Source organism: Petaurus breviceps, unplaced genomic scaffold (assembly GCF_028583685.1).
Source record: "Petaurus breviceps papuanus isolate PSGF00001 unplaced genomic scaffold, PetGlider_PUasm1.0 188, whole genome shotgun sequence".
NCBI classification, from domain to species: domain Eukaryota; kingdom Metazoa; phylum Chordata; class Mammalia; order Diprotodontia; family Petauridae; genus Petaurus; species Petaurus breviceps.
In genome coordinates this window covers 17950639-17970391 of record NW_027185804.1, presented here as the reverse complement: position 1 = coordinate 17970391, position 19753 = coordinate 17950639, and the positions used below count along the sequence as shown (strand labels likewise).

Sequence of the window (19753 nt, the reverse complement as noted above, 5' to 3'; positions counted from 1 at the left end):
ATCCAGCTAGCAGATCAACTAGACCAAAATACAGAAACCAAGGAGAAGAAATCCAAACCATCCTGGCACAGGATGAGATGGGTATTATCTTCCTTGTCCTACATGCTGCTACAGCTGTTCTGATGCTGCCTTCGAGGGGCCTACAGAAGACAAGGTGCTTACATCCCAAAGTTATAAAAAAGCAGTTATGTGTTCCTACACGAGTCAGGGAAATTTACTATAACAGATAGTATGATAGTGACTGATTTTATCTCAACTCCATAGAAAAGGTAAGGACTTTCGTATGATAATAACGATAATGAAATGGTGATGATGATGATGACAATTCATAGTGGATGCTCCCTCCATTGGTGCAAGTTGCGAACAATTGATGCCTTTTCATTCTATAGAATTTTATTTTCTACTATCAAAAACTCTCCATAAAGCAACTACCCAAAGGATCAGAGGTTTTCCTTTGATCATCTTTAAGTATTCTGTGTATATCAATGTCCCATTTGGGTGATCTGTCTGTTGGTAGCCCTCGTTTTTACTCTGTAACCATACAAGTCTGCTTTTATCTTGATTCGTATGATATATAACAATAATACTAATAGAAAATACTAATGATGATAATGCTGTGTGAAAGTTCCATTTCAACACAAATTTACATTAAGATCTGAAATTCACTGCTTTATAAAAACTACTTCCTTCCTTCTCCCTTCCCCCAAAGAGTAAAACATTAATTAGGGGATGTCTTATGTAAGTTTTATTTCCCACTTAGCACTTAAGAGCTCCTGAACCACAGGAGTTATCACAATACTGCAAGGTGATAAATTTTTTCCCCATAATTGATTAGAAGAGAACTTTTCATAGTGATTTTTTGCATTTAACAGTAAGGACTTTCCAAGTTAAACAGTCTATAAAATAAGTAAATGCATCATCCTGAGTGGATGCTGAAGGGCTGATAAAAAGGTCCCATTTTGTTACCATTATTATAGATGCATGAAATGTTAAGTAAGATCTGACCTTTATACAGGCCCTTCAAGGATGGCTAAGAGCTTTACATACATTATCTCTGTTGGTCTTCACAGCCACCCTGAGCAGCAAGTGCTATTGGTGGTTTGATTTTAGAGTAATGTGCCGTTGATCACACAGGTAGTCAGAATCAGGAACAGGACTTGAAACCAGGTCTTTCCTAGCTCCTAGTCCAGTGGTCTTTCCACGGTAGGACGACACTTTTAAAGAACCAGAAGAAAGCCTCCAGTACAAGGAGTGGAATGGGAGGGCATGGATAAGAATTGCTCAAGGTTGGAAGGTAAGGATGGGTTGTGATCTGTACTGTTTGAAGGGAGTCTTCACAGTAATGAGATCATGGATTCACTGAAGTGTTATAGAGGTAATAATATATGGTACCTAGATATCCAATAGAATTTTTGGAAAAATTAAAGACTCATTTCCTTTCTTCTTTCTGTAGCATGTTATTGGTGATGTAAAACACTAAGGGATGCCTCTTATTGACTTGGGTGAGTTAATGTTTAATTGAAATGCAAAATTTTCACTGTTATCCCCAGTTAGATCAACCTAAATATTCATAAAAAATGCTTTGATTATCTCTTAAGAACATAACATCAATAAAAAGTATTTTATGTTAGTGTAGTGAAATGAAAAGATCACTGATCTTAAGTTAGAAGATCTGAGTTTTAGTCAACCCCCTCAAATATGTGACCACAGACTATCTATAACTAGTTTACCTGTCTGGGTCTCAGTTTCTTCATTTGTAAGAGGAGTGGAATATGTAAGGCAGCTGAACTCTCATTACAATTACCAATTTGGGTCCAGGAGAACAGATGGTCAAATCTGTCTCCTTCCTTTCTGTAGAAAAATGGGAGACCATGGAATAGTTACACACATGGCCAGATGTTGTATTTGTATTAATTACTTTTGCTTAGCAATTTTTCTTTATTCCAAGGGTGAATTTAGGAAAATTTTATGTCGGGAAGGGACTACAGTGTAAAAACAAAATTTGATAAAATAAAATAAACATAAACACATGAGAGGAGTGCAATTACTTGATCTGTAAGGTTCTTTTCAGATACAACATTTACTCTAGAACCCACTAACTTTTCAAGGATAGAATCAGATATGAAGATCTGTAAACACAGATTAGTCAAAGAATGACAAAATTTTACTACTGGAAGAGATCTTAGAGAACATTTAGTTCAATTTTCTCATTTTACTGATGGGGAAATTGAGGCTTGGAGGGATTAAATGATTTGCCAAAGGACATATGTATCTAATAAAAGCTGGAACTAGAACCTCAGGTCCATTGATGCTAGTCAAAATTTCAAGTAGGCATTAGAAGAAGCATCTTCCTCTGTCACAAACTGTTCAACCTTGGGCAAATTACTTAAACTCACATTACTCCAAGAACTCTGAGACTGTAAATTACAGGTGGGTTTTTTGTTTGTTTTTGTTTTTTCCTTTTTGGAGGTGGGAGGGCAGGGCAATTGGGGTTAAGTGACTTGCCCAAGGTCACATGGCTAGTCAGTGCTAAGTGTCTGAGGCTGGATTTGAACTCAAGTCCCCCTGACTCCAGGGCTGGTGCTCTATTCACTTAACCACCTAGCTGCCCCTAGGTGAGTTGTTTTTACATCATTAGATGGAGTTTCCTTACAGTAGAGAAGTCACAGTGACAAAAACACCCGCCTGAAAAAAAAATCAGAATAAAAGATTCAGGAATGCAAGAGGAAGTAGGTTATGCCTATTAATGATCTATTACAATAAGCTTTTGAATACAAAATAATTTTCCATTTGCAGCTAAACAAAAGAAGTGAAAATTCCAGAGGTCTGAGAAGACAGGAAATACAGAATGAATGAGGAACCATTTTTCAAGTTCAATGGTGACTATTTAGATAGTTGATATTGAGTGGTGAATGGACCTTGACTCTTCCTTAACCTAAACCCTGCAGGTTGCCTCACAACCACACGGACACAAGATTATTTTCCATAATTACGCTCTGGCATCCCCCTCCTGCCTGACCTCCCTGCACTCACCCCCTGCACCTTCTAATTCAGACAACCTGTCTTCTGACTTTTTAAGCCGCTACATTTAGTTTTCTATTCCCTTGCCTCTCATTTTCACAGACTGCCTATCTCTGAGCAGGTGTCATTTTACTAACCACGGGTCCACAAGATTAATGCATAGTTTTAGTCCTTTTAACCATTTCCTTTGCTTTACCAGTCCTTAGGGAGCAGTTTACTTGGTTCATTCATAAGTTGTGCTGAAAGACATGCCTTTCACACAAGGGCTTGGAAGGTGGTAGTGATTAAAACTGATATCAAGGTTATCTGACAAAATGTGGGGAGAAGTTGGAGGAAGGGAGATACTTTCATTTTAATTCAGTTCAATTTTCTATTTTTCAGACTATAATATTTTATAGTAGAAAATGAAGATTTTCTTCAGAAGAAAGCCACTCAAATTATGGTTAGTCAGTCTGCAATGCAACGCCTTCTTTAGGAAGTCCAGATCACTTTCATTCTGATATTTGGGATCAAATGCATTATTTGAGAATGACATAATTTACTTTGTTACTTCCTTAAAGTTACCAAAGACTTCTAAAGATTGCTTAAAATGAGACAGTCATTTTAAGAAAAGCCATATTCATCAAACCATTCCATCATACTTTCTCTGTTTGGCATTTATTCATCAGGTCCTTTCTGAGACAGAAGGATTCAATGCTATGCCTGAATGGCCCTATATTGATAGATGCTTTAATGGAACCCAAACCACTCTGCATCAAGTTGCAATACTTTGGCTTTCTAACTACATTTCCCTTGGGGAAGGGTACATTGTCAATGTTAAATACTGTGCATCTGGTGAAGGAGGCAACTCCTCTAGTCTCTTATCCTGGGAACTGTAATGAATACCTTATCTTTTGTACTGTTTGGCCTATTGAAAAATAACTTATTGTTAACTCAGGTTATTACTCTCTCTCTCTCTCTCTCTTTCTCTCTCTCTCTCTCTTTCTCTCTCTCTCATCAGCTTTCCTTAACAAGGGTTTAAAAAAAGAAACAGGTATTATTGTTGCCATTTGCAACAGAATTAAGAACAGATATTATTGATTTCATGGGTAGGATTAAGAATTTCAGACTATCCAATGGTGTACACATTAATGCTTTCCTGACTCATTGTGTAGGAGTACAAAATAACTAAAAACAGACCCTTCACATTTGTTTTTATCTAATAAAATTAGCTTTTCATATCTCCTATTCAAATAAATAAATAGAAGATAGACTGGAGAGCTTTGTAAGTGAAGGACTTGAAAAGTTACTGAAGTACATGTAAAGGATGATCTTTAAATCCTGAGAACTTAAAGAAGAAAAAAATCTTTTGGAGAAAATGCTCCTTGAAAGAAGAAAGTGAGGTTTCTTGATAAATAAGAATAAAAAGATTTCTCAAAGAGATGATGTTACATAATTCTGGTGGACACATACATTTCAAGAACAAAAGGACATGTCTAGCTATGTAAGGTGGAGACTCTGTATGGCTAATGCTATTTGAAAACAGCTACCACAGTTTTGGAACTGAGAGGTCTTTTATTGTCTTCGAGGTCACTTATCTGATATGAAATGTCCAAAGTCAGGCAACCTTTGCTGGGAAAACATCCCCTCCTCAAATAAAACAAAACAAAATAACCCAAACCTTCCAAAACTAAAAAAAAAAAAAGGATGACTAAATAGAAATTTAAGAATCTTAAACAAGATACGTTTTTGGATGAATGGATGGATACCGTGAATATCTATGCTTTTATTAATATTCATACAATAACAAAAAAGAAAAAAAATATAAAGGCATTAACAGATATATACTGGCATAAATGTTAGTGAGAATTTGATCTTTCCCCCAAAACCACTTAAACAAAATGCTGCCTTCAAACTACTATATAGTGTCACAGTTTAGGCAGATATCTACCCAAAACTTATGATTTCTTACCAGCCACTGGCTAAATACATCCTTCATCTAGTGAACTCTGAATCAATGAGCCTTTTAGTGACAAGGCATAGCCTGTTATGATTACTTCTCCCACCTTGAAAAGAACATACGATTTATTTTCATGAGAAATAGGTAAAACTACACATATGCAACAATCATCAACAAATATGGAGTGTCTACTTTGGATCAGGTGCTGGCAAAACAAAAATGATACAGCCTTTCACTGGCTGTTCCCCATTGCCCCAAATCCTCTCCCTCTGCAGCTCAGCCTCCTGGCTTCCTTCTAGTTTCAGCTTAGTTCCCACTGTCCTTGCGAATGCCTTCCCTCCGTGATGATCTCCGACTTATCCTGTATGCAGCTTGTCTGTACATGGTGGTTTACATGTTGCCTCCTCCCTTAGACTGGGAGCTCCTTGAGAGCAAGGGCTGCTTTTTGTCTTTCATTGTATCCCAGCACTTAGCCCTGGCCTATCCTATAGCAGATGCTTAATCAATGTTTATCGACTTGATTCATAATTTGCATTGAAATATGATGCATCTACCTATAAACATAAGTAACAGACTTGCCAAGTGGAGTTAAATCCTCAACTTCTATCTATCCTAGTTCAGGGACATTCAGTGAATGTGTAGCTTTGGTCAAGCTATTCAACGTTCCTGGGCCTTAGCTTCTTCATCTGTAAAATGAAAGAGTGAGAACCAAATGATCTTTATGAAATTCTCAGTGTATTATTTGTTTTCCTTCTAAAACAGGCTGCTAATTTCATTCATGAGCATAAAAATTTCAATGCACTCTAACATCAATATGCAAATCTATTACATTTTAAGAAGTTGCACAAGGTTATTCCAGAACTGAACATGATTCTTTTTCTTGGGGTTATCAAATAATTTATCTAAGGAGAGCATGACAGGCTATTAGTGAGTCAGTCTCAACTGGCTAACTATGCCCACCATGTACACTTTAAAAGAGTTATTTATTTTAGAGTTTAGCACACACATATCTTGAATCTATTGCAGAGAGGAACTGAAAATATATTAATGTTTAAATAATGTGTGTGGAGGCAGTGAGATGGCTCACTGGATAGAGTGCTGGGCCTGGAGTCAGAAAGACCTGAGTTAAATCCAGCCTCGGATACTTACTAGCTATATGACCCTGGGCAAGACATTTAACCTCGGTTTGCCTTAGCCCACTGGAGAGGGAAACGGCAAATCACTCCATTGTCTTTGCCATAAAATCCCCATGGACAGTGTGGTCCACAGGGTCACGAAGAGTCAGACATAACTGAATGAAAGAACAACAACAATGTGTGTATATGGACATATGGACATATAAATATATGTGCAGACACATATGCATAGATGATTTTAGGGGAAACAAAAGTAATGGCAGTTCTTCATTCCAAATAAATTGGCAAGAAATTTGTATTTTTTAAAATGTCCTCATGAGCTACAGAAATTTTTCAAGGAATTTCACAACTATGGTTAATTATTGATATTTATGTTCAAGGTCAGAGAATGTAAGGTGTTTTTCCCCATAGAATCACAGAATCTCAGAATTGGAATGGACTACAAAAACCCTCTAGTCCTCTCCATACTGAAACAAGCATCCCTTCCACAGCATGTTGGGTAAGTGCTCGTGTGCCTTTTGCCTTAAGGAATCCAGTGAGGGAGAACCTAGCCCACTTTTGTTCAGCTCTTATTTTACTGGTTTTTTCTTCCCTGTAGTCTACAGCTGACTTTTTATAACTTACACCCATTGCTCCTCCTTCTACCCTCTGGAGCCATGTAGAGCAAGTCTATTCCTTCTTCTACATGACAGACAGCCACTAAATCTTCTGTGGGCTAAACTATCTCCATTTCCTTCAAATGAGCCTTACAAGGAAATGAACTTAAGTTGGAAAACCTGAATTATTGTTAACATTACCACTGATTTGCATAGCAGACATTTATCCCATAGTAGGATTGACATCCAAGAGGTGCACATTCCCTTCTCTTGGGTTGCCTTTACATGACACTTAAGTAAACATACAATCAAGTTTGTAACACTGAAACACCCAATTATGCCAATTCAACAAACAATTCAGTAAAGTTCAGTGGGAAAAAAATATGACTTGGAATTTTGTAGCCATAACCTAAATCTGCGTACTGTGATTAGAATAAAGGGATGTCTGTGGATCCTACAAATGACAGGTCTGCAAGCTACACAATACCTGCAGTCAGTGCAAGAACAACCATGGGTCTGCCCAGAGAGCCAAGCTGAAGATTAGGAGATCCTTTAAACTTGTTTCAGAAAAAAACAAACAAAAAACAACCAACCTACATTTAAGGTTTTTTTTTTTTAAGAATAAAACTTTTAGTATCAAAAATGACATCTTAACATTTAATTCAGCAATACCATACACATTTATTGAGTAATAATAATAATGATCACGTTTATATACTGCATACTATTGTCAGGCACTGTGCTAAGTACTTTACAAATAAGATCTTATTTTGTTTGATTGAGTACCCACCTGGTGGGTGGGGAGAGGTGGAAAATATGACAGCCAACACTCAGTTTCATTCCATTCACAAAGCAAACTCATATTAAAAAAACAAAAGAAAACCTTGCTTAGGAACAGTTTGCACTATACATAATAATAGAACACAACTTGTACAGAGAGCCTGTAAGATATATTTCATTCATAAAAAGCACCATGCTTCTGGTTACATAAGTGATTTGAAATTCCAGAGAGAAATGATCAGTTTGGGTTCGTGGATACTCTTATGCTTCTTACACTTCTTAAAATTTAATAGATTCACATGTTAAAATGTATTGAAAATTTTAAGGTTGTGAATGAAATTAGCATCGTGCTGTGGCTGTCAATGTGATGCATTGCAATCCCCCAAATGGTTGAGTTTAAAAATTAATTCAGATCTTGCACCTGTTTGCAGGAATTCATCTGTTGAATTCATAGCACATTTAATAAGTTTCTGTGATGCAACTTGTGTCCTTTTGTCTAGCCTCCCTGAATATAGTGTTAAAGTCTTAACCATATGACATTCAAGATATAATAATACAAATCTCAGACTGTTAATTACAATTTTTGAACTTCGATAATTGGGGATTAACTTGCTTTACAATGAGGTATGTGTGAGTGTAGATAACTTCTTCAATGTTTCACGTAATTTCTAGTTCCTATTAAATCAGATGACAACATGCTTTCACTATGGGTGCCCAAGGATTACAATTCAGACATGACTGGAAAACATCAGTTCTAAGCTTTAGAGAAATCAGAAGAAGAAATATCACCTACCAAGGGGAAATAAAAACCTGGGCTCAGAATTATCCCATTTGAATTTTTCAGTAGCTCCATTCAAGTCCCACTCTAATGCCATGGGGTTGACCCTGGGCTTTCAAAGACCATGAAAGAAGAAGTTGTGGTCAGTAGCCTTACCAAGCCTTGGAGTGTGGGCCTAGTGAATGCTGAATTCTATGACATCTAGAGATAACCCAGATGAGTCTGGAGAACACTGTCACCAAAGGGGCCTAACTAAGAATTCATGAATTTTTTTTTGGTGACAGCAACTCCCCAAGATAGTGTGTGCTTCATTCACTACCAAAGAAGGGAATACCTACTCTGGTGAAGTCATAGGTACTTGAAGTACTGAAAATTATTCTATATCATTTGCCTTAAATTTCTGAATATAAACTATCTCAAAGAGAACCATGTGTCTTATTAGCTAGTCTAAATGTTCAAGATGAACTCAATTTTTGTCTCTTTAGTAATCGGTCAGAGACTGTCTGAAGAGATCCTGTGAACATAAAGTTTTTGTTATTGAGTTGTTTCAGTTGTGTCTAACTCTCTTAATGCCCCGTTGGGGTTTTCTTGGCAAAGATACCACAGTGGTTTGCCAATTCCTTCTCCAGCTTATTTTACAGATGAGGAGTCAAGGCAAAGAGGGTTAAGTGATTTGTCCAGGGTCACACAGGTAGAATATGTCTGAAGCTGTATCTGCCCTCAGGTCCTCCTGACTCCAGGATTGGCAATCTATTCCCTGTGCCACCTAGCTGCCCCTGGGCAGAAAGTAGAAATCTATAGAAGATGGATCAGCATATTTAAGTCCCAAAATGAGCTTATTTAAAACCACTGTAAATATTCTACAGTGTTTCCATGGTGTGTTATTTTGGGAGGTAGTCTCTTTAAGCTTCCTTTAAGCATCTGTCATGACAGAGGAGCTCCGAGAAGAATGAAAAAAAAAAAGATAATGGATATTATTCTTATGTGTTAGGCACTCACTGGTGAGATCAATACTTATTCCTAGGGCTAATAACAACAGAATTTTGTTTATCGGATGAAATATAAATGACCAAAGGGCAAAGGCAGTGGGATATGTCTGTTGGATAAAACGGGTTACTACTACTGTTTCTATTTCCTTTTCTCCATTCAAACCCAACACTGAACTGTTGTTTCTATTGGCTAGTTCCTTTCCATCCTCTTCACAAAACCTGTGGATGACTTCTGGATTATGTGATGAACAAGACAGAGGGCTCAATATTTTCTCTGATCTCCCCATCTCTCAAATCTCTCCAAAATAGAAATTTTGCACCAAAGATAAAGCAACTTTAACTGTTGCTATAATTTAGACTACCCAGGATCCCAAAGAAGGTTACAACAAATAAACTCAGGAACTGACTTGTTACTTAGCATCCCACCCCCACTGCCCACACAACCAGCCACGAGGCTGAACTTAGCTAGCTGGAGGATTGGAACAAAGAACACAATGTTCCCCAGTGCCACGGATATTCCCAACACTAGGATGTAAAAGCCTGCTGAGGTTTCATGCCTTGGCAGCCCTCCAGGGTCAGGAGTTTGATGAGCGATGCAGTGATCTGGGTTGCAGCAGAGTCAAAATCAGAAACAAAGGGGCAGGATACTCCAACCCAACCCAACCTCCTCCAAGAGCCTGGGAGACCCAAACTACAGAAATCAACCCTGGAGAACCAGCCCTGTGAAGCTCGGATCTGCTCATTTCTGGGGCAGAACACTGAGGAATGGATGGAGAGGAACAGGGTACTGTGCAAAGGGACTATGAAGCACTCTACTAAACCTGAAAGAAAGAACTCCGTACCCAAGTAGGGAAAATTCTGTCTCCTTAAAAATCGGTCAGAGACCTCAGTGGGTGAACCATGAATTGCCTAGCAAGAGAGGAGGCTGAGGCACTCTGAGATCTGGCCTCCAAGGAAACCTCTATAAGAGGGGAGGGAGTCAGACAGGGAACAACAAGGAAATATAAGGAAAACAAATCACCAAAGAGGTCAGGAAGAAGAAAACTCAGTCTTTGAATATATGTAGATAAATCAACATGGAAAATACTAACCATGGAAAGAAATATGGTCTCTAGATCTAGTAAAAGAGTTCAAGAATCTATGAATAAATACTGTGAAATATAGGGTGTCTGTGAGAGTGCGCATGTGTATGGGAGTGTTTTTGTCCCCAGTATCTAGCCTGTAGCAGAGGACTGACACATGTTTGTTGTGCTTTGCTGAAGTTCAGCATCATTGCCCACTACTTCCCTGAAGAAGGCTTTTTCCACTAGTTCTTAGTGTAGTGTCTATAACAAATCTGGCAGGTGTGCTATTGGTCTGAATGAAGTATCTTCTATTATTAGGAGATATCTCTGTTGCGTGGATAATTTGGATTAGACCTTCCTTTACTATAGACAGTCAAATAATGAACCATGACTGGTAATGCTCCAGAAAGGATAACAGGTCTTTAGAAAGAGGGAAGTTAAAGAATAGTAAAGAAAAGAACAACATAACATAGGACATAGGTGTGCTAAGTTCTGAATCTGGCACTTAACTCCATCTTAGATAAACAGAACATGCATAAAGTCAATAATTCACGAATACTATATAATTATCATTTATATTTATCAGTTGTTAGACTAGAGGTGCAACAATTTCATGTGGATTTTGTATAATTTTTAACAACTAAAAAAAGTGAAATGTCATTAAGCAGTAATGGTAAAGCTACCTACAAAATCATAACAACTGGGCAGAGGACATTGTTATTCACCTATTTAATAATCATGATTATTTCTATTATTTATTACTAATACATTTTATTCTCTCAAAATCCAACCATACAATCTGCTGTGAGACCAACAATGGGAGAGAGAACTTTTAAGACTGGGATACTGTGAATATGTTGTCAGATCATCATGGTTCTCAAGTACTGGTATAAAAACCAGGAAAATAATAATTCAGTAGCAATAGGATCTGACAATGCTTTCTTTCATCAGAGAAAAGTGCAGCAAGTCACAAAGCCCGAAAGAAGGAAGGAAAATCATTTTTGCAACAGTGAAGTCCAACCAATTCAAAGTTTTATAACAGCAAGTGAGTCAATTACCAGGGCTGGAGTGCTCAAATAACCATGTGAAACCAATAACAGAGTACCAAGGATATTATGGGCTTCTCTTCCCCTTGTCCTAATTAGAAAAAGATAGCACAAAGACAAAATACAGAAGACTTTTTCACCAGATATTCAGATATGACAATGCTTTATAATGTAGGAAAATATCAGGTTGGAGATAAAACACTGTAAAAGGAGGCCTGGTGTTAATGTTTGTGTGTAAGTCATTAAGTGAGAAATGTAAAAGGAAATGAGAACTAAGAAATAAATGAAGAGTTTTCAGTTAAAGATAAAGGAAAGACAAGAATAGTGATGAAAATTTTAAAAATGGGAAACCACATCTTTCAAACATTAGAAAATAACAGGGGAAAATGACTTATTCATTTATTTTAGTTCATTCATTCAACAGATTCTTATTAAACACCTGTCATATGTGCAAGGGCATTGTGAGGAGTAAAAAAGGATATGGTAACTTCACCTCTACCCTTAACTTTTACTTTGGGAGAAAAGATAAGACAGGTATATAAAGCCATGATAAACAGAATATATACAGGAGAGGATCTAAGATACTTATACAAATAACTACATTATTTAGAATGTAAAAGGACAGTAAGAAGTATGATACGTGAATGGAGTTTTAGAGGAGGGACTGACTATTTGTAGCTAGACACATGTAGAAGTCAGGGGAAATGCTTCAATTTCCCAGTAAAGAAAAATTAGTACTGTAAACACATTGAACCTGATTCTCCATTTTGTACTATAGAAGCACTGGTGGTAAGGTCCCCACTAGTGTACTTCCATAAAGCTGAGTCTGTATCCATCTCAGAGTAAAAGTTGTTAAGTTACTGGTTGTTGCTGAACATTCACACTTACAACCAGTGTGGCAGTTATATGACTAATGAGCTGAGAATGATTTTTACAATTTAAAATAACATTGTGCTGTATTTTTAAATAAAGTTTTGTTGTATTTAAAAATGTAAAAATGATTCTTAGCTTACTGATTGGGCAAAAATAGGAGGCACCCTTCTCATGCTGTAGTTTGCTGACCTCTGCTTTTCACTGGTCCAAGGCCTCCATTCCAGGTTAACGCGAGAGAAAATATAGTCCCGAGGCTCATCCATTAATTTATAATAGAAAGAACAGGAATCCTGAAGTTAGAAGACTTGGGTTCAAGTTCTAGTTCCAACACTCAATAGTTGTGTTATCCTGTCCAAGGCACCTGGCCCTTCTGAGATTCCTTATCTATAAAATACGGATAATACTCACAACTACATATAGGCACGTGGTGAGGAGTAGTCTTTGTAAACCTTAAGGTGCTATAGAAATATGTTACTAGGATCATTGCTATGTATACAGAACAATGCTGAGGTGACTGAAAAAAAGGGGGAAAAGAGTTTATAATATAGTTAGGGAGAGTCTAAATGATAAGAAATGTCTTAGAACTAAAATCTATATTCTTTGGATCAAAGAAGATTCAAGTAGATGAAGAATATGAGAAATAGTGAAAGGGTTGATGTTCTTACTTGAAAACTACATAAAAGGAAAAAGGAACAGATGGAGAAATGCCCTCTACTCCCTAATTTTAAAAAATGTATCCATAATTCCTGAGGGGTTTCTTCTCCAGATACCCTATAATTTTTCATCTTCATCTCTAAAACAAAAGGAACCATATACAACAATTCATGGACATCATTCTTGATTCTTACAGTTACCATTGCACTTCAGACATCAAAACTTCTCTTTCATCCATTCTCCCTCCCCAAATACTATCTTTGATCCGTGTGACCCCATTAACATTGGAGTTTTCTCCTCCTGACATTCCTTTAGGATGAAATAAACATTTTAAACTTTGTAAAATGAAAGCAGATGTTTGTCTTTAAAGTGTTTCCATATAAAAAATGTAATAGCTAAAGTCTGAGCAAAAACTCTGAAACCACTGCTGTGGGGATTTGCCCATCACAACCCTGACCACACATTTCATCCACTTATTCACACAACAAATGTATATGCTTCACCCATTCTGGGCATGGTGCAAGGTAGGTGCATTCAATATAACTTTGGGGGAAGAAAGTGCACACATTATCATGAGAGGATAGGAAGCACATAAGTCTCCAAAGCAGCCAAAGTTCTATTAAAATGCAGCTCTAGGAAGTTCTCAGTCTCAAACTGGCTGTTCTCTCTCCAGTTTTTGCCATGTTAGCTACCTCTTGAAGACTTCTACAGCACAGATCAAAGTAATATCAGGGAATTATTATTTACTTAAAAAAAAAGCAAAAGGAAGCAGAATGACAAATAAATCAATAAAACTGCACCAAAGGGAAAACCATAAGTATAATTTATATTTGGAACACATCATTTTTATTTCCATCAGTAGAAATACACAAAATAGGGGCAGCTGGGTGGCGCAGTGAATAGAGCACCAGCCCTGGAGTCAGGAGGACCTGAGTGCAAATCCAGTCTCAGACACTTAACTAGCCGTGTAACCTTGGGCAAGTCACTTAACCCCAACTGCCCTGCCTTCCCCCTCCAAAAGGCAACAAAAAAAAATACAGAAAACATGGAATGGCAAGAAATAGAAAGTAATGAGGTGCTTGGATATTCTTAGCTCTTCTCCATTCCCTGGAGCCAGGTTCAAATCCAGCCCAGGTCCAGAAGTCACAGGACCTTGGTTATGGCACATAACAGCACTATGTGAGCTGATTTGGGAGCTGTCCCTACACTAGAGTACTCCAGAGCAGTCTACTTGGCTCTGTACTTGATTCATACTCCCTAGAATAATATTTACTTGTGTATGTCTTGTCCATCACAAGTCGATGAGCATTAATTAAGTGCCTGCTGAGTGTGGCTTTTCTTCAAAGTCTCTTCCTTCAAAGAACTTCTATATTCTGCTAAGTGATGCATTCATAAGTCAGTGATTTAGCATGCAGGCATTACATTTTAAGACTGTAATCAATCTATGAGCATTTACCAAGCTCTTATTAAGGTCATACAAGGTGCCAGGCATTCTGATAACTGCTAAAGATTTTAAAGAAAAAAAGGCAAAAACAGTCCCATACCTCAAAGAGTTTCATTCTTCCTCCAGGGGGAAATGATGAAGGTAACCTCAGTGGGGAAAGTTCTAGCAGTTGGGGATAGGGAGAACTAGGAAAGGCCTCTTTCAGAAAGTGCCAATTTGAATCGAGTCTTAAGGCATAAAGATCAGTAGGTAAGTATGGGTAGATAACAGAGTATATGATGGGGAATAAAATACAGGAATCCTGGAAAGCTAAGAAGGGGCAAATAAAGGATTGGGAAAAGGCTATTGGATTTGGTAATTAAGTACATTGGTGCACATTGGAGGTATTTAATAAATGTTTCTTAGATTAAAAAAGAAATGTGATGTTTCTGAGCCCACATCATTAACTCGAATTGCCTTCAAAATCTGTGATTAGACCTTAAAATACTGTCTACCATTAGGGTGGGAAAGCAGCCACAGTGGATTAGACTTATTCTGCCCAACTCCATTCTTAGAAACTTAGAACAGTCAGATCTAAAATGAAAGTAGATATTCAATTGTTTTCATCTTTATTTTTATTCAGTGTTGGCCTTTCAGTACAGAATGTCTCCTAAAAGACTTATTAAAAGGGAAAAATAAGTCTCCTTATGAAATGTCACTTGATAACTTGGCATGATGCACACATAAAAAATGCACAGTATACAATAGATTGAACTCAAGAGACTTGAGATGACAGAAGAATAAATGCATTATCATGGGCAACAACAATTACAGCTATGACTCATTGATAAACCCATCCAAATACTCCTGTAGGTATGGCCATAGAACTTTACACAGAACTGGTAATTACATGTCCTGACAGTTTTATTTCTTAATAGTGGCAACATGAGTATAAAGAAATTTGTGATGGTTACTTTTTGAGATACAGAGCTTACTGAAAAGAATGGAAAAGTATACTTAAAGAATGTAAACAATAGCAAAATAAATTTATTGGAAGGATGTATGTATGCATCTTAAGACCATATTAAGTATGATGTTACGAGTGAAAAGCCTTTGTTAAGTATTTATTATGTGCTAGGCACTGTGCTAAGTGCTTTAGATCCAAATATAAAAGTGAGACAGTCCTTGTCCTTGAGGAGCTTACATTCTAATATGGGAAAGCAGCACTCCCCTCAGTTAAGGGAGTACTGGCTAGAGAGCAGTGCTGTTACAGGACTGGACCTGCTGAGTGCTTTTACAAATATTATCTCATTTGATTTTCACAACAACCCAGTGAGGTAGGTGCTATTATTATCCCCATTTTACAGATGAGAAAACTGAGGTTAAGTGATTTGCTCAGGGTCACACAGCTAGTAAGTATCTGAAATTGGATATGAACTCAGTCTTTCCTGATTCTAGGGCCTGATTCTATTCACTGCACCACTGCCTCCTCCAAACAAGTCAGCATTCTTCCTTCCAGGTAACAATAGTTGAAGCCAGAGGAAAGAATACTTGAGGAAAGAGATGGTCATCATGGGAGGAAAAGAATATTCTTTCTTTGTACTCCACAAAATACATAGCTGAAATACTCTAAAAAAAGTAAAGAATCTAACTGGTTGTCATTAACTACTTTCAACATTATAATTTTACATGAATTAAATTTCACTCCAGAATATACAAATCTTTCATTGATTTTTCTTCAACAAATATGTTTCAACCATGTATTGAGCAATGAGCTACAATAAACCTTACTTAAATTTTTCTTTTTCAGGTAATAACCTCACTATGTATTTCACTTCAACAGCAACAACCAACATTAAACAAATTCCTCACACTTCATATAAACTTTACTACCATGTAATTTCAGTCAACTCTAATCACAGCATCATAGATTCTTAAGGGTTGGAAGAAACTACAAACTTTATCTGGTAATAAATGAACTGCACAAGTACAAGATAGGGGAGATATAGTTAGAAAACAGTCTCCACTGCCAAAGACAGGGGAGTGTTAGTGGGCTGTGAAGACAGTATGAGTCAAAACTATGAAGTGGAAACAGAAAGAACTGATATGACTGTAGACTGCATGAATAGAAATACATTATCGAGAATGAGGAAGCTTCTGATCCCAAAATATTCTGATGGAGTCAAACCATATATGGTGTATTGTGCCCACTTCTGGGTACCACACTTCAAGCTGGATTATGTTCTGGGGAAAGTGACCAGCAAAGTGAAGACAAAAAACTAGTATATAGCAGTTGAAAGAATTAGTGATGACTGAAAAAAATCAGGAATTAAGATTTGTGGAGGATGTGATAGCTGACTTCAAATATTTGTCATGTGAAAAAGTGACTTGATTTGGTCCTGACAAAGGTAGAAGGTGGATTTCTTGACCTTCTACCTCACTTGATATTAATATAATCAGAGGGGATATTGAACAAAGTCATCAGTGTCACACTTTTCAAGGAATCTTGTATAATTGTAAAACATTCATGGGAGACACCTTGTTGGAAAAGAGACTGGAAGTGAGAATTTTGCTCTACCAACTGATTAAAAATTTAGAGTCAACAAATAAACAGTGAATCCCGTGTCCTTTTCAGTCAAATGTATGATTATTAAGATGTGGTCTGCCATAATCAAGGCTTACTTAGGAAAATTTTCCTGTTCCTTTCTCTTATCTTCATCCAGGATACACATGTGGATTACTCTCTTTAAAAATTCTGAATTTCACTAACATCAATAAAAGAGAAAATGTTTCTTCATACAAAATATAACAGAAAAAGGGGGTTATATGTGACTCTCCATTTCATAGAGCTTTCTTTTATTAAAAAGTAATTATAAATTCAGCATGTAATTTTCAAAGCTGTGCCAGTTGTGTGTTTCCTTCTGGATTTCCTTTCTGTGCATTTAAAAAATGACTTCAGTGACTCTTTCTTCGCAACACTGTTTGGCTTTGTTCCTGCTTCCTTCTACCCTCCACCATGAAAAAAAGAAAAAACACAATTGTTGCAACAAGTAAGCAGAGTGAAGCAAAACAAATCTACACACTAGCCAGTCCAAAAATGTACGTTTCATTCTTCTTGAGGTAACACCCCAGTTAGGCTGTGGGTAGCATGCTTCATTAGTGGCCCTCTGAAGTTGTCATGGTATTTATCAGTTTTTAAGTTGTTTCAAATTTGCTTTACTTTACATGTTGTTTCTATATAAGTTGTTCTGCTCACTTCATTCTGCATTTCATTGAGTTCAATCAAATGTCCCCATATTTCTCTGAAATCATCTTTTGTTATTTCTTATGGTGCAATATTATTCCATAATATTCATATACCATAACTTGTTAAGCCAATACCTAGTTATTGGATATACCTTTGGTTTTCCGTCCTTTGCTACGAGACTTTATACAAATTTTTTTTTTTTATGTGGGTCCTTTCCTTTTTCCTTTGATTCCTTTGGATATAGGCATAGCAGTGGTAAAGGGTACGCAGTATAGTGACGTGTGGGGCACACTTCTAAATTGCTTCCTAGGATATTCACCAGCCTGCTCTTTACCATAGTGCACGAAGGGGGTGCTTTCCACCTAAACCCACCATTTGCCTTAGCCTTTTGTGTCCTCTTTGCCAATCTGATAGGTATAAAGTGGGCAACCTCAGGGTTGTTTTAATTTGCAATTATCTCAGTTATTAGAATACTTTTCTATAGTATATTTTGAATTTCTTTCTTTAATAATTGCCTGTTTACATCCTTTGACCACTTGTCCACTGTAGAATATCTTTCATTCAAGTATTTTCTAGGGTACATTGGGTGTTCTAGAAGTCTGCACTAAGACTTCTGCAACATCTTGCATATTTTAGATATCAGATCTTTATCAGACAAACTTGATGCAAAGGTCTTTTCTAGTTAACCAACTCCCTGCTAATTTGATTTGTATTGGTTTTGTTTGTGTAAAAAGATCAATTTTACACAATCAAAATTGTCCATTTTCTCTTTTATGATTTTCTCTTTCTGTTGTCTAATCATGAATTCTTCCCCTACCCCAAACTGTGAAAAATATTTTCTTTCCTGCTTCTCTAACTGGTTTATGATACAAGCATTTATATCTCATTCATGTATGTCTTTGGACCTTGTTAGATATTGACCTAAAAAATAATTTTTTGCTGGAATACTTTCCAACTTTCCCAGGAGATTTTCAAATAACCTTAGCTCAATGGTTAGGATCATGCTGTCTTATTATGTATGATTGTACATAATTAACTATACACACACACACACACTCTCACACACTCTCTCACACACACACACACACACACACACACACACACACACACACACATATATATATATATAAAATCAAATAGTTCTGATGATCACTGCTGCTTTTAGTTTGGGATCAATTATTTCCAGTCTCTTCCTTCCTACTTTTTCATCATTTCACTTGAAAATTTTTATTTTTTTCTCAAGATGAATTTTTCTATTTTTCCTAGCTGTCTAAAGTCATTTTCTGGTAGTTTGTGGGTATGATATTGAATGAATAAATTAATTTAGGTAGAGTTTGCATTTTTGTTATATTGGACATAGACCAACTATGATTATTAATCACTCCATTTACCCAAATTTGTCAATTTCCCTAAAAAAGTTAATAGTTGTTTTATATAATTCCTGTTTTTCTTGCCAAGTAGATCTACAAATATTTTATTTATTCTAAAGTTATTGTGAGTAGAATTTTTCTATCTCTTCCTGTTGGATTTTGTTGGAAATATATAGAAAAGCCAGTGATTCATATATGGTTACTTTACGTCCTTCAACTTTGTTGAAGTTATTGTTTAAATTAACTTTTTAGTTGAATAGTTTTCTATGTATAACATCATATCATCTTCAAAAAGTTGCAATTTCATTTCAGTTTCTGTGCTTATTCCTCAGCTTCTTTTTCTTCCTTATTGCTATATCTAGTATTTCTAGAACTCTGTTAAATAATAGTTGTGATAATGGACATTCTTGCCTTACCCTTGATCTTATTGGAAAGGCCTCTCCCTTACATATAATGCTGGATCACAATTTGTGATCAACACTATTTACTATATTAAAGAAAGGTACAGTTATTCCTATGGATTTTGTGTCTTCTTTTTTTTTAAGCATAAATGGATGCTGTATGTTCTCAAAGCTTCTTCCTCTATTGAAATAATCATGCAATTTTTATTATTTTTGTTATTAATATATTCTATGATGTCTATAGTTTTCCTAATATTGAAACAATTTTTGCATTTCTAATAAACAGACTATACCCGGTCACAGTGTGCAATTTTTTCATATGTTGATGTTGCCTTTCTGATAATCTTTTATGTAAAATGTTTATATTGATATTCATAGAAATATTGCTTTATAATATTTTTCTATTTTTTTCTCTTACAACTTTAGGTACCAAGAT

At 36.4% G+C, this 19753-nt stretch overlaps 1 protein-coding gene across 7 annotated transcripts in view; it reads right to left on the bottom strand.

The window, feature by feature from the left end:
- METTL15 (methyltransferase 15, mitochondrial 12S rRNA N4-cytidine) overlaps positions 1 to 19753 on the bottom strand; it is a 324534-nt gene that overhangs the window by 100521 nt on the left and 204260 nt on the right. The window contains exon 6 of one of the 7 annotated variants that reach the window (XM_069091348.1): positions 14917 to 17303. The exons of the other annotated variants lie outside the window; for them this stretch is intronic. Within the exon in view, the coding sequence (XP_068947449.1) occupies positions 17242 to 17303 (62 nt within the window). The 3' untranslated portion in view covers positions 14917 to 17241. Of the gene's footprint in view, positions 1 to 14916; positions 17304 to 19753 lie in introns of those variants that run through there. 7 annotated transcript variants of the gene reach the window in all.